This window comes from Sphaerodactylus townsendi, linkage group LG10, assembly GCF_021028975.2.
Source record: "Sphaerodactylus townsendi isolate TG3544 linkage group LG10, MPM_Stown_v2.3, whole genome shotgun sequence".
Taxonomy (NCBI): domain Eukaryota; kingdom Metazoa; phylum Chordata; class Lepidosauria; order Squamata; family Sphaerodactylidae; genus Sphaerodactylus; species Sphaerodactylus townsendi.
Window position 1 is genome coordinate 80,481,042 of NC_059434.1, and position 14,079 is coordinate 80,495,120.

At 43.7% G+C, this 14,079-nt stretch overlaps 1 protein-coding gene across 1 annotated transcript; it reads right to left on the reverse strand.

The window, feature by feature from the left end:
• Positions 1–3,926: 3,926 nt before the first annotated feature.
• LOC125440221 (C-X-C motif chemokine 13-like) lies at positions 3,927–9,779 on the reverse strand. Its single transcript, XM_048509919.1, has 4 exons — positions 9,694–9,779; positions 6,381–6,519; positions 6,184–6,267; positions 3,927–4,547 (listed from the first exon to the last, which is right to left on the reverse strand). The coding sequence occupies exons 1-4, from the start codon at positions 9,755–9,757 to the stop codon at positions 4,538–4,540; spliced, it is 297 nt and encodes a 98-aa protein (XP_048365876.1). The 5' UTR covers positions 9,758–9,779; the 3' UTR covers positions 3,927–4,537.
• Positions 9,780–14,079: the final 4,300 nt, after the last annotated feature.

Consider the following 14,079-nt stretch of genomic DNA (forward strand, 5'->3'; position numbering starts at 1 on the left):
ATTTTTTTCCATTATGTGAATGAAATTTTTTTAAAGAAGCCTATATTTGTCTCATTCGTAACACTTAAAAAAGGAGAAGCGAAAAACGATTTCGGTGGATTTTGAAATAACTTCAGCACCAGTTGTCTGTGGTGTAAAACGTATTTCGTGAAGCCATTCTTTTACTTTTCCCCACTTGCTAGCTGTGTGTAAAATGACCAAGGAAATTGAATCAGGCGGTAGTAACAAATACTCCCTCTTTATGAGGGGTGGGGGATGCCCTGTGACGGTTTCTTCAGTGGAGGTCACAATTCCCTTTCAAAAGTGCCTGCAGCTGGAAAGGGGCTCGTCTTCCTCTGCTGGAACTTGTTGTATTCGTGTGGAAATTCATCGTGGAACTATAGCATACAAAGACAGCAAGACTGCCGCTTAATGTCAGCAGCTCCGTGTCAGGTTTCCCCTTTCATTTCTCCATCACTGAGTGGAGCTCGTCTTAGATGCCTTTGTGAGGCGCTCTCTTTCCCCATCCCCTCACTATGGGGTGCCTCTGGCAGCGGTAAGGAAACACCCAACGCAACGGCATCAAGACCCGAGACAAAATTTATTCCAGAGGAAGGAGTAGAAGGAGAACTTAACCACGGGCCTGCCATTTTTAGCAGCAGTCCTGTCTTTAATAAACACATAGTTCCACCTTCGGTGTAAATAGCTTGTAAAGCACTGTCAAATTTTCACCTTTTAAAGATGACTTTTTTTCTTCCCATTTTGGTGCAGGTATCTCTTTTTTATATACCTCAGAAGTATTACATACGTGGCCATGTGTGTATGTATATAAATATAAATTGACAAAGCAATTACAATATAGTACTGGAAAGTAGAATAGCATGAAAAACTTAATTTTGCGGACTTTAATCTTTTTGTTTGTTTGTATGGGCACAATCCACAGGGGCAGTTTCCTGTGCAAGTTTCATTGAAATGAGCAGGATTTAGCAGCCCCTGTTCTTTTAATCGGGCTTGCACAGGAAAAAAAATCCCATGGATTAAGTTCAGTCATCTACTGTATCTTCACTCGGAGGCATTTATTTTTCTTTCCTGCTCTGGAGGTATGCACTAACAACTTCCTCCTCTTCAAATGTGCATGTTAATTAGCAGTTGTGAGCAATATTTCCTACCATACTTCACTCCCAAATATTTTTGAGATGTTTGTATAAAATGGAGTTTTAAAAAAAAAAATGCGCCTGTGATTGTATATGAACTGCAGAGGAGCCGGTTTATTAAATAAATTTTAAAAAACCCTACAATCTTTTGTAACATTGTTGGGAGGGGGGGAAGTGAAATAAAAAGATTGGGAAACATTGTGAACAGTTTATGTTTTGGTTCTTTCTAGTTGCAGTTAACTTAGGCCTTCTGGTGTGGGAATGTTGTTGAGACGGTTCGTGTCGGCTTCCAGGACCACTTGTACATTAATCAATGTAACTTCGTTTGTTCTGTGATTGGTGTTTGGAATATGCTGCCACAGGAGGTGGTGATGGCCACTAACCTGGATAGCTTTAAAAGGGGCTTGGACAGATTTATGGAGGAGAAGTCGATCTATGGCTACCAATCTTGATCCTCCTTGATCTGAGACTTTAAATGTCTTAACAGGCCCAGGAGCAACAGCTGCAGAAGGCCCTTGCTTTCACATCCTGCATGTGAGCTCCCAATGGCACCTGGTGGGCCACTGCGAGTAGCAGACAGCTGGACTAGATGGACTCTGGTCTGATCCAGCTGGCTTGTTCTTATGTTCTCTTCTAATTGGTTATTACGTTGGTCCCAATGCAGAGAAGCCAGAAGGAGAGGCTGAGGCCCCTTCCGCACGTGCAGAATAATGCACTTTCAATCCACTTTCAGTGCACTTTGCAGCTGAGTTTTACTGTGCAGTATAGCAAAATACACTTGCAAACAACTGTGAATTCCACTCCCGAGTACACACCTTGGATTGCACGTGAGTGAAGGACTTCATTAAGTCTGGGTTTTATATGATGTGGCTGGTATACCCACGAGGCATATCTACCTATGCCAGTGATGGCGAACCTTTTCAAGACCGAGTACCCAAACTGCAACCCAAAACCCACTTATTTATTGCTAAGTGCCAACACGGGAATTTAACCTGAATACTGAGGTTTCAGTTTAGAAAAAACGGTTGGCTCCGAGGCGTACGTTACTCGGGAGCTTGGTGGTAGTTGGTGGCTTTGCTTTGAAGCAACCATGCAACTCTTCCGATGGGTGAATCACAACCCTAGGAGGGCTTACTCAGAAGCAAGCCCCATTGCCAGCAACTGAGCTTACTCCCAGGTAAAGGATTTCGCATGAAAATCAGTGGGTTTAACAGCGCTTAACAGGGTTACCTACACTGCTTCCCCAAAAGTAGGTCTTAGGTTTAATGCTAATAATTGAGCCCAGCAGCCCAGGCCAGCCTAGATGTGTGCGTGGGGGGGTTATTTCCCCCCCACATGATGAACTCTGTGCGTGCCCACAGAGAGGGCTCTGAGTGCCACCTCTGGCACCCGTGCCATAGGTTCGCCATCACTGACCTACGCTTTCTTTTAGATGTATGATTTCCCCCCACCTTACCTTTAAATAGCTGTGTTCGGGCGTGTGCGTGAAGTGTTCTCAAGTCGCCGATTGAGACCACATCAATAGGGTTTTCAAGGCACAACAGGTCAACCTTTCCTATCTTCTCTGATGAAATAAGCCTTACCTGGGCCGTCCAAGTCTTGAATTAGGTTGATTGGCCTTTTAGTAATCATAAATGCTTTTTTTTTAGATGCTAGGATTAAAAATTGATTCACAAATATCGCACTTTTCCTAACACGGGGGAGAGCTGTACATCGCTGCTGAGATCTTGTGTGACTGCAGCAACCTAAAAACGGGTCTCCGGTGTTTGTGATTTAAATCCATGTGGAACCACAACTTCCTACAAATGGTGTTTTCTACGTGACTGAGGGTCAGGTTTCTGGGTATGTTGCCCACGGTGTTCACTAGGAAGAGGCCATTTTGCCATTGCTAGGATGAAACACACTGGCATGTTGGCATGCTCACACTGTGACTTCTGGAAATAGCAATCAATTGTGTCACTATATATACAGTCCATTTTTTCCTAGGCTGGGCTGGCCTCTGATTTTTTAGTATTGGTTTGACTGTATATATTTGCTGATCTGTTTAAAATAGCAATCAATTGCAGCAAAAAATAGGCTTGTGAATACAATCAGAGGGATAGTTGTAATGACAAGACACACAGCATTAATTTTTTTAAAAGCATTATCTTTGGGGGGAGGGAAGGGAGCAAATCAACAGGTTTCCAAGACTGTTGCCATCCAAACAATACTTATTTGACAAAATATATTTCTTGTCCCAACGTGCTTCCAGTCCCACCACTGCCGGGTAATCAGCCTATATGTGTTTAAATTTACAGTCCTTTGAGAAGCCGTGATGAACCAATGAACTGATTCAGTATAAGGCAGTTTTGTGTGTGTGCGTGTGTGTGAGAAACTCAAATGCTTATACCCTGGTTGGAAGTATTGTTGATCTTTTAAGGTGCTACTGGATCTTCGACTGCAGGCCAACCTGGCTACTGTTCTGAAACATATTCTTAAGACTTGACAGTAAACATGTACATATTTTCCTTCCCATAATAATGCATTATAAACAGCCAGCAACAGTGGGAGTAGTTTATAATTTGAAGACAAGGCTCAAGCAAATGAAAGAATGAGTCAGTGCTTAGGACACGTTTGATACCAGTAGGGCAGACCTGGGCATTATACGGCCCGCGGGCTACATCCGGCCCACTGGATGACCCTGACTGGCCCCCCTGCCTTGCTGAGGAGCGAGGCGTCTTTGAAAGCCCCGCAGAAGCCGGTTGCCTTGGCTGCCGGCTTCTGCGGGGCTTTCAAAAGCACCTCGCCCCCCTGCCTTTTGGCCCGGCCCTCCACAATATTTTCTGTTTCTTATGCGGCCCCATGGAAAAAATAATTGCCCACCCCTGCAGTAGGGCATACCAGTAGTAACTAGAATGTTGGACTCAGACAGATTACAGTCTCCACTCGGCTAGAAACTTCATTGGGTGTTCAGAAACTTGCTGCTGTCAACATAACCTACTACACAGGATAGCTGTGAGGATAGTTTGCTAATTACAATTATGAGCACTGAAAGTTTGCTGCTTTAAGATTGACAGATTTGCTCTCTTTATCTTGACTAAACACCAAATGACCACGTTATTGGGAATGACGTCCTTGGAGATCTTTTAGAAAACCGCCCAGCAAGGGGTTAATGTGTAGGTATCCATCAGCTGATGTAGCTAGAAATTTTAACGTGTTTTAAGGCAAATTTATATTCCGTGCATTTCTTTTCTAGCATCCAGATCGGTTGCTGTTGTCATCTCTTTTCAAGAAAAGCAAAGACATTCCAGGCTGTGGCGCAGGGTAAATATAAATAAAAGAAGCAATAAAGTAAAAGGGGGTGATGGAGAGGTTTGAATTGGTTCCTTCTGGCTTCATTTGCGGCTTCCTGTTCTGGTTGCTTACTACGACTGTCTGTAATTTAGAAAAAAAGGGAAATTTATGTAGCAGCATGACGCAAGCAGAGAAAAAAAATCCCTATGAAGAACTTCAGAGGGGTAAAATAGCACATCTATAAATGGCCTACAATAGAAGTGACTGGAAAGGAAAAATTCACCCTAACAGACAACTTACAGTGAATCAATTGCATATGATTGGATTGTTTTGTTACTGAAGTAAAACATGTATTACCTTGATAATCTTTTGAACCGATCTGAGATGGAATTTATGAGGTGGATCAGTATTATTGGCTTGCTGTTACAGTGATGGGCTTATAGCTCTCTCATAAATTCACAGCGGAGCTACAATTGAGCTGATGGCATTGCAGTTTCTGTTAGGTACACGAAAAATTGTGTACAGGAAAAACTTAATGGTTTCTTTTGTGGCTGAAAAGCAGGCCCTAGAAGGGAGTGCTTTTTAACAGGAGAGGAGTGAGAGGGATCAAGCCCCATAATCAGAGGTGGGATCCAGCAGGTTCTCAGCAGTTCCCGAGAGTGGGTTACTAATTATTTGTGTGTGCCGAGAGGGGGTTACTAATTGGGCCCGCTTTTCCATTTCCACGGCTTCGCCTTCCCGAGAGGCATACTGCCTTTGAACGTGAAGGTTCCATATAGCAATTGCGACTAATAATGTAACTCCCTGAACTGGGTTAATCCCTTCCAGGTACTGCAATTCATGGATTCTCAACCTTTCGTACCTTTTATCTCACCAGTCTCTATCAAAGAACCTGTGTGTTTCACCATTGCTGTGTTCAGATTTGTGAGTTGGGGCATTTTCTATGTGATGATGATTTAGAAATGACCGGGTGCAAAAAAATGTTTGGGGTCGTGGTGGGGTGGCTGCCCATGGGGGGGGCATCCAACGCAGGTTTTGCCCAGGGCTCAGGTTTGCCTAGGTACGCCTCTGCCCCCTTTGCTGAGCGGGGGCTGGCGAGGGAACCTGTTACTAAAATTTTTAAATCCCACCACTGCCCATAATACTAGATCATTTCCTGCTGTAACTTCCCTCCAGATACTTTTTACCTGTGGCGTTTCAGATGTCAGTCAAACATACATCTGGATGTTACAGAAGTGGTAGAAACAGCTTGGGAGCTCAGCAGAAGAAAATGGCCGGGACCAGAGAAATCCTGGTGTCATTAACTGGAAGACGAGTCTTTCAAAAGACCAAAAGAGATGGCCCTGTTTTCTAGAATAGCTTTACAAGCTTCTGATGGTTCTGGTAAAAGTTTCCTATGCCTTCAAGAGGTGGCATTTATAGCAATTTTAAACCTTCTTGGAGCAATACAAGGCTAGTGCCCAATCTCCACATTTCTTTTCTCTTGAAGTCTAGTGACTTGTCCCCTGGGCAGCTGGATAAATTCCACACCTCCTTGGTAGAATAGAAGTTCCTGTGATATGTGTGTATAATTGTATACGCGTTCACATTGTGATAATTAAGAAGCCCCAATATAGTGGCTACATGTGTTTGTTTGTTTTTGCTGCAGGTAGGATTTGTATTTTAATCTAGGGCCTACAAATTGCTGGATTAGAACCAGGATTTTTTGTGCTAAGGATTATGTGAGACACACCTTCTAAAGTACCCGTGGTAGTAAGCGACTAATGAAATAGATTACCTCTGGGTCAAGATCTTCATTAACTCCTGGATCCAAGCAACATTAGGATTCACACAGATCTTCCGGCCGGTTCTCGCGATTAATCTGAAACATAAAGAGATAATCACTTGACTTCAGCCTCTAGCTTTTCCACGGTGTTTTAACAAAACATTGGACTTCCCAGTAGTCCAAAGAGAAGCCCTGTGGCCTTGACTTACATGATTTCTTTCCTTCGGCAATATACACTCTGGGGAAACACTTGAACAGACTTAAAAGCTGCAGGGTGAAAGACTGCCGAGGTTTGCTTGGCACATCTACATCTTCTCATGTGAACAACGAGGCTTTCTATAGGAAGACCTGCAGATAAAGACAGATTAAAAAACGTATTTTCTATTACTGTTATCTCCAATGAATATAAGAACATAAGAACTAGCCTGCTGGATCAGACCAGAGTCCATCTAGTCCAGCACTCTGCTACTCGCACTGGCCCACCAGGTGCCTTTGGGAGCTCACAGGCAGGATGTGAAAGCAATGGCCTTAAGAACATAAGAGAGAGCCTGCTAGATCAGACCAGAGTCCATCTAGTCCAGCACTCTGCTACTCGCAGTGGCCCACCAGGTGCCTTTAGGAGCTCACATGCAGGAGGTGAAAGCAATGGCCTTCTGCTGCTGCTGCTCTGGAGCACCTGGACTGTTAAGGCATTTGCAATCTGAGATCAAGGAGGATCAAGATTGGTAGCCATAAATCGACTTCTCCATAAATCTGTCCAAGCTCCTTTGAAAGCTATCCAGGTTAGTGGCCATCACCACCTCCTGTGGCAGCATATTCCAAACACCAATCACACGTTGCGTGAAGAAGTGTTTCCTTTTATTAGTCCTAATTCTTCCCCCCAGCATTTTCAATGAATGCCCCCTGGTTCTAGTATTGTGAGAATGGCTGTGACGGAGAACGCGTTCTGGCAACGCACAGCCACCAGTGCTGGTTTTCGTTGACTTCATGGGGGCAGAGATGCTTCAGAAAAACCCCCAAAAATATTTGAATGCTTCTATGGTTTCCAGCTCTGGGTTGGGAAATTTCTAGAGGTTTGGGGATAGAGCCTCAGGGGTTATAGTGCCATAGAGTCCATCCTCCAAAGCAGCCAATTTCTCTAAGAGAGCTGATCTCTAGGGTCTAGTAATCAGTTGTAAATCTGGGATATCTCCAGGCCCCACCTGGAGGTTGACAACCTTGGTGCTCCCTGGGGACACATTCTGAGTAAGCTCCCTATATTGTAGGATGATGATGGCCTTTAAGTCAGCCAATATCTTGCAATGGGCCCCTACTTTCTCTGGCAACCATTTTGTGGTCTGTCGTGCCTTTCTCTGGCAGCCATTTTGTGGTGGTGGCCACTTCGTATCCTCTTCAAAATTGCCAGTGTCCACAGACCCCCTCCCCCCAAATGGAACGCTACTCCATCTCTGTGTATACTTATTTCATTTAGCTTGGATCCTCATATTGCCTCTGTGAAGCAGCTTAGGCTGAAATATAGTAAGTGATCCTCAGTCATTCAGTGAGTTTCACTGTGCTGAACATGGGTGTCATCCAGTGGTGGGATCCAAAAATTTTAGTAACAGGTTTCCATGGTGGTGGGATTCAAACTGTGGCGTAGCGCCAATGGGGCTGGGCGGAGCACGACGGGGGCGTGGCCGGGCATTCCGGGGACGGGGCATTCCTGGCCGGGGCTGTGGCAACCCACTGCACCGGTCCTTAAGCAGGAAACGAATGCACGCAGGCGCAGGCTGCCACGCACGCCGGTGCACCTCCTGCTAGACTGCTTCAAGTTCTGCGCGCTACTGCTGAGAGGAGGAGCGTAGCTAAGGCAAAAATCACGTGGCAAAATCACCAATTAGTAACCCCCTCTCGGCACACACAAATAATTAGTAACCTACTCTCGGGAGCCTGTGAGAACCTGCTGGATCCCACCTCTGGTGTCATCTTCAGTCCTGACGACACCTTGTTGATGTAAGTTCGAGTGAAGTAAGTATGGTCTCTGCACCCTTTGGCCACAAGGAGGAGATGTTCACCAAGATCTCTAAGCTACATATGAGGCAAAGCTGTCTATATTATCACTGTTTGAAATTTGGAATAGTCCATGTAGAAAAAAATGAGTTCATTATTCAATTTCAACCTCAGCAAATTTTCAAGAGTTTCCTTTCTCTGCTTAAAGAAGGTAGAATAAAAGGTAGCCCGTAGTTTGTCCCTAAAGTGGCTACCAACAGCTGAAGATGGAGAAACGGGCGGCACGTTAATTCCTGTTCCTGCTTGGGCAGACTTGGGTTTGTTATTTTATTTATATTGCAACTGAAAATGTGTTGGCTGTTTTGTAAGCTACATTGAATCACAAGGGAAAGTGGTGTGCAAAGTTAAATAACTTAAATAATTAAATAACTGTGATGAAAGTTAGAAACAGCCAGAGATCCCACCACTGACTGTGTGTCTTGTCCGGTATTTATGTAGAACATTTACATGCCCCGCCCCTCCAGAGACCCTTTTGAGGAAGCTCCCAAAGTAAAAAAACCACACAATGGAAACAATTAAAAACTATGCGTTGAAATAAACCATTAAAAAATTTAAGATATGCAGCTGCCTAAAATAATACCCATAAAACAGTCCTCAGACTAGAAGCCAAACATAAAAACAGTTCAAAAAGATGGAACCTGTCTGTCTGTCTGTCTGTCTGTTATGAGATTTATAAGCCGCCTCACCCCCGAAGGGCTCGAGGCGGCTCACAACATGGCTGCATTTTAAACAACAATCAGCAAAACATTTCAAATACAAGAATGGAGCTTAATTCATTAAAAACTTAAAACTTTAAAACTTAAATAACAGTTACAGTTACGTACCAGTTAAAACAACAAAGCGCCCAATCTAAAGGTCAGCGGAGGGAGGGGATAGGTAGGACCCAAGATGGAAACCAGGGCCCGGCCAGATGGAAAGCGGCAGCTTCAGTGGGGGGTGATAAAACCGCGGCCAGCCCCCCCAAAGGCCCGGTGTCGGAATAGCTCAGTCTTACAGGCCCTGTGGAACTCACCAAGGTCCCGCAGGGCCCGGACAGCTGGGTTTAAAAGCCTGGGTAAACAAAAATAAATTTTAAAAATGTTTTGGCACGGTCCGTAAAGATAGTAAAGCAGGTTTCACCCCTGAAAAATCCTGCCGTTAGTTGCCACCTGGTTCATATCCAGAAGCCATAGTATGGATCGCAAGACCTGGGAGAAATAGTGCATGCACTGGATCTCTGCCGGTGAGCTCAGCAAAAGGTTTGGGCTTTCATCTAGCTACATGGAGGAGTTTCTTGAGGGGTGGTAGAAACACACAGAAAAACACACAAACACACAGAAAAGCTCTCTGTACATGTTTAGTGATACCAATTTTATCATTACATCACGGATTCTCGGGTGGAGCTCTAGCATCAGGAATAGATTTTTGATACTAAACCACGCTTCAGATTAAGGCCTGAGTTAATAAAGTTGAAATAAGCCCCAAGCTACTTACCCTGGAGCTGAAGGACATTGCTTGTAAGCAGCCCTATGGTCAGTGCCACCATTAGACCTTTCATGATGGATCCGGATGAGTCTGGGTCAAAAGAAATTCCCATCTTTATACCCTCTCAAAAAAGGGAACTTGCCAATGCTATGGTGGATGGTAGAAAACCCCGAGACAGGAGAAAAATCTGAAACTTGCATTTGTTAAAAACTTCCCTGCATATTTCTTCTTCCTCAGACTGAATAAAGAATGGGTCAGGTTACATAGACAAACCAGAACTTATGCAAATCTGAAGCAGAAGTAAATCTGCTGCACCATCTACTGGACACAGGTGAATGGGAAATTCTCTTGCACAGGCCCTGGTGAAATGAACACAGATGAAGCTGTTTTATTCTGAACTAGCGGGGCCCGGCCACGCGTTGCTGTGGCTTATTGTGGTGAAATGGGAAAGGAACAGTAGCAGCAAATCAGTTGCAGAGGCCAGCAGTACGTGCTCATGCAAATACGCAGCCTGATACTGTGCGATGTCATTGATGTGTGTGCCCGCATTCCTGGGGGGGGGGATAAAAAGGCACCCCTCCCACTCATCTCACTTCCACTCGAGTTACTGCCTATGTACTGTTTTCACTGCTCATATGTGGCCATCTGAGTGAACATTCTAAGCAGCACGAACATTCTAAGGGTGACAGTTACACACAGGCAGCTGCATGTCCTTCACCATGGAGCGCCAGGAAAAAAAGGTCGTTTTACCTGGGCCAGGTGTAGAAATTTCAGTGATATATGGAATATCTACCGAAACACTTCTCACCGCCTGAAGCTGGACTATAGTGGCTGGGAATTTTCAGAGGAATTGGCCCAGCAGTTACTGAGTTATACTATCATGAACAAAAACACTGTTAGCTTTTTATATATATAGATTAGCAGAGCACAACAAGAACCGCTGTATCTAGGCTGCTTACCCACATATACAAGATAACAGTGTAAGTGTTTTAATAAAGAAAGATAAACTGCACATAGTGATTAAAAATGCAGAACGCAATAGCATCCCAAACAATAAATGGCTGAGGGAATGGAATGTCAAGACGACGAACCCTCCACCAATGGGGGAGCAGGACTCACAAAGTGAGTCCAGCCCCCCAATTGGTAGCCGATATTTCATCCCTGCCCCAGAGCAAGGGCGACCCCAGTACAGCCCGTTGCAGGGGGAGATTCTTCCTCTTCAACCCTTTGCTGGGCCCATTGCTGCTCCCCCACAATGGGCTTTGCTACTAGTATATACACATTTAGACAAAGCACAATAGCAGTTATATCTCTATGTCATCAACATGTTGTCAACCAGTAATGTTCTACACCTCAAAGTCCACTTTTCATAAATCCTGAGATGGGGTGGATATATGTCCCAAACAATTCACAAGCAGATCCAGCATATAATATTTGTTTTGCTGGTGTTACCACACTCCTTGTAAGTAGAAGACGACTGAAGAATCCAATCTTCCAATTTAACACAGGTCAGTAGAGAAATTAATCTCCTGGGTAGTTGGCAACCACACAGACCAACCACGTCAAAGATCTGTAGAGAAATTAATATCCCAAGTAGTTGGCAACCACATGAAGCAATCACAGGAAAAACGCCATTCGCGATAAGTCAGTGTGTTCATAATCTTCCGTTCAACTGGTAAAACTAGACTCGCGTACAGGGGTTTAATACAGATTTAACTGAAATATTCCCCTATCAGGCTTAGATGCACATAATTATTCTGAATTAGACCATTGGGCCACCGAAGTTGGTATTGACTATTCAGACTGATACTGGCTCTTCATGTCACCTTAAACAGAATGGCAAATCTATACAGTCACCTGCCAGGTGATCCTTACTGGAACCTGGGACCTGTGGACCAAGCAGATGGTCTGGTGATCAGCATTCCCTAGCTTTTGCGAGGTTGTGTATCAGGGTTATGTCTATCCCCCTTTCTCCCATTTGGAGGGAAATTTTATACCCCAGAGGTGATAAGGAAAACTTTGCACTGTGGCTTTCAGCCTGCCCCTTAAAGTAAGTGATATCAGAACCAGCGAGTGAGTTAAAATGTGTTCAATTTATTATCATCATTATTATTATTTTATTTATTTTTATTTATTAATGTATTGTCGAAGGCACTGCAGACTATTTCAGCCAGAAAAATCAGCAATAGCAGAACACATAATAAACCAACCTGGACACAAAATATTATTTGAAAACACAGAAATTCTGGACCACTCTGACAACCACTAAGTCAGACTACACAGAGAAGCCATTGAAATCCACAAGCACATGGACAATTTCAACAGGAAGGAAGAAACCATGAAAATGAACAGAATTTGGCTGCCAGTGTTGAAAAACTCTAGAATCAAGACAGTGACTAACCAGGTCCACACAAACACAGGACAACTATAGACAATGGCAATCAAAGGAAACAAAGACCAGGATACTTCTATTCAGATGCATTCACCTATTGACCTTGCTATCTTCATTGTCACTCACATACTACAGACTTCTTTGTGACTCACATGCCAGGCTACTCTATTCAGATGGCCTCACCTTTTGACCTCACAGTATATATACTCCACTTGCTTTCCATTCCTACTATCAGATCCTCTGAAGATGCCAGCCACAGATGCAGGCGAAACGTCAGGAGAGAATGCTGCTAGAACACGGCCATACAGCCCGGAAACGAGACAGCACCCTATTATTTATTAGTTTTATATACCACCCTCTCCCCAGACAATGGACAATACTTGTTTCTTTATACTCTAGTTTCCTCTCCAATAGAGACCCAAGGAGACTTCAAGCCTTTCCTCCTTCATTTTTCTGCACAGCAGCCCTTTTGAGGTTGTTTAGGCTGGAAGAGTAAGACTGGCCCTGAGCCAGCCATCAAGATCTCATAGTAGGATTCGAACCCAGCTTTCACAGATCCAAGTCTGATGCTGTAACTACTACACCACTCTACCTTTCAAAAATCTCCTGAGTTGAGGTAGCTGCATTTTGCAGATACAGTAGCTGGATGAACCTTAATGTGTACTTTTTCACGGCTTGAGCAATCTTACAAGTTCCTTTGTGCATTTCCCATGTTCTACTAGGTCACACCAAGCCATTCAGAGAGCACAGATCATATTTTTTCCCACACCTAACCTGTTTGCTTTGCCAGGAGGGTAATTCCTGTTTTCTGAGCGTACAACTTTGATTAACAGCTTACCGGAGTTTGTCACATTCCGGTAAGATAATCTACTTGTAACCAATCTTTCCTCTTTTTTTGTATATCTGTTTACTTCCAGTTTCATGTTTGTTTATTGCAGCAACTCTATTGAAACTAAGAAAGGTTGAGGTCTCTTGACACATGCTAGTGTGGTCGGGTGGTCTCTTTTCCCTCCCCTGTTTGGAACAGAGAGCCAGTGTGCCTGTGAAAGAGTGTGGTATTGTGGTTAGGGTATCGGCCAGAGAGGTGGAATCCAGCAGGTTCTCACCAGTTCTCGAGAGTGGGTTACTAATTATTTGTGTGTGCCGAGAGGGGGTTACTAATTGGGTCTGCTTTTCCGTTAGAAATTCCATTAGGTCCAAAAATCATAAACTCCTGTTGTTTTCTATGTGACTGGTTAGCGAAGGTAGAAAACGGGATCATTCTCCCTGTTGGGCTGTTTTAAAAACATGTTTTAGAAATATGGTCAAGTTCCTTGTTTAAGGAAAGTATCCTTCTTTTGATTTCTAGAAACAAAATTAAGTATTTGAAAGTATTAAGTATTTGACAGGCAGTCAATTAGAGGAGAAGTAGTTGGACGAAAACTTGCTATTGACTTGCTATTGAACCAGCTGGATGAAAACTTGCTATTGACTTGTTGGCAGTAGACGATAGGACTTCCTGTTCCTCCCTCTATCACTCTGGGAGCCTACAACATCTATACCACCCCCTCTTCTGGAGGGGTCTTTTTATCTATTGATAGTTTGAATACTGGGCGCCATATAACATATGACTTATATGGACCGCTGTAATTTTATGTAATTTATATATTTATTGATTTTAAATGTGATTGTTATTGCTGAATTGTTTATGATGTTTGTTGTCCACCGCCCAGAGCCCTTAGGGGATGGGGCGGTCTACAAATACAATAATAAATAAATAAATAAATAAATAAATAAATAAATAAATAAATAAATAAATAAATAAATAAAAATGAGTGTGAATTATGGACAGAAAGATACCAGCTGGAAATTAGGAACTTTTTTTTAACAGTAAGAGTTTTTTACAGTAACAGAGAAATTATTAATGCCCCGCCCCCGGAATGCCCGGCCACGCCCCTGCCGTGCCGCGCCCAGCCCCAGTGGCGCTATGCCACTGTTTGAATCCCACCACCATGGGAACCTGT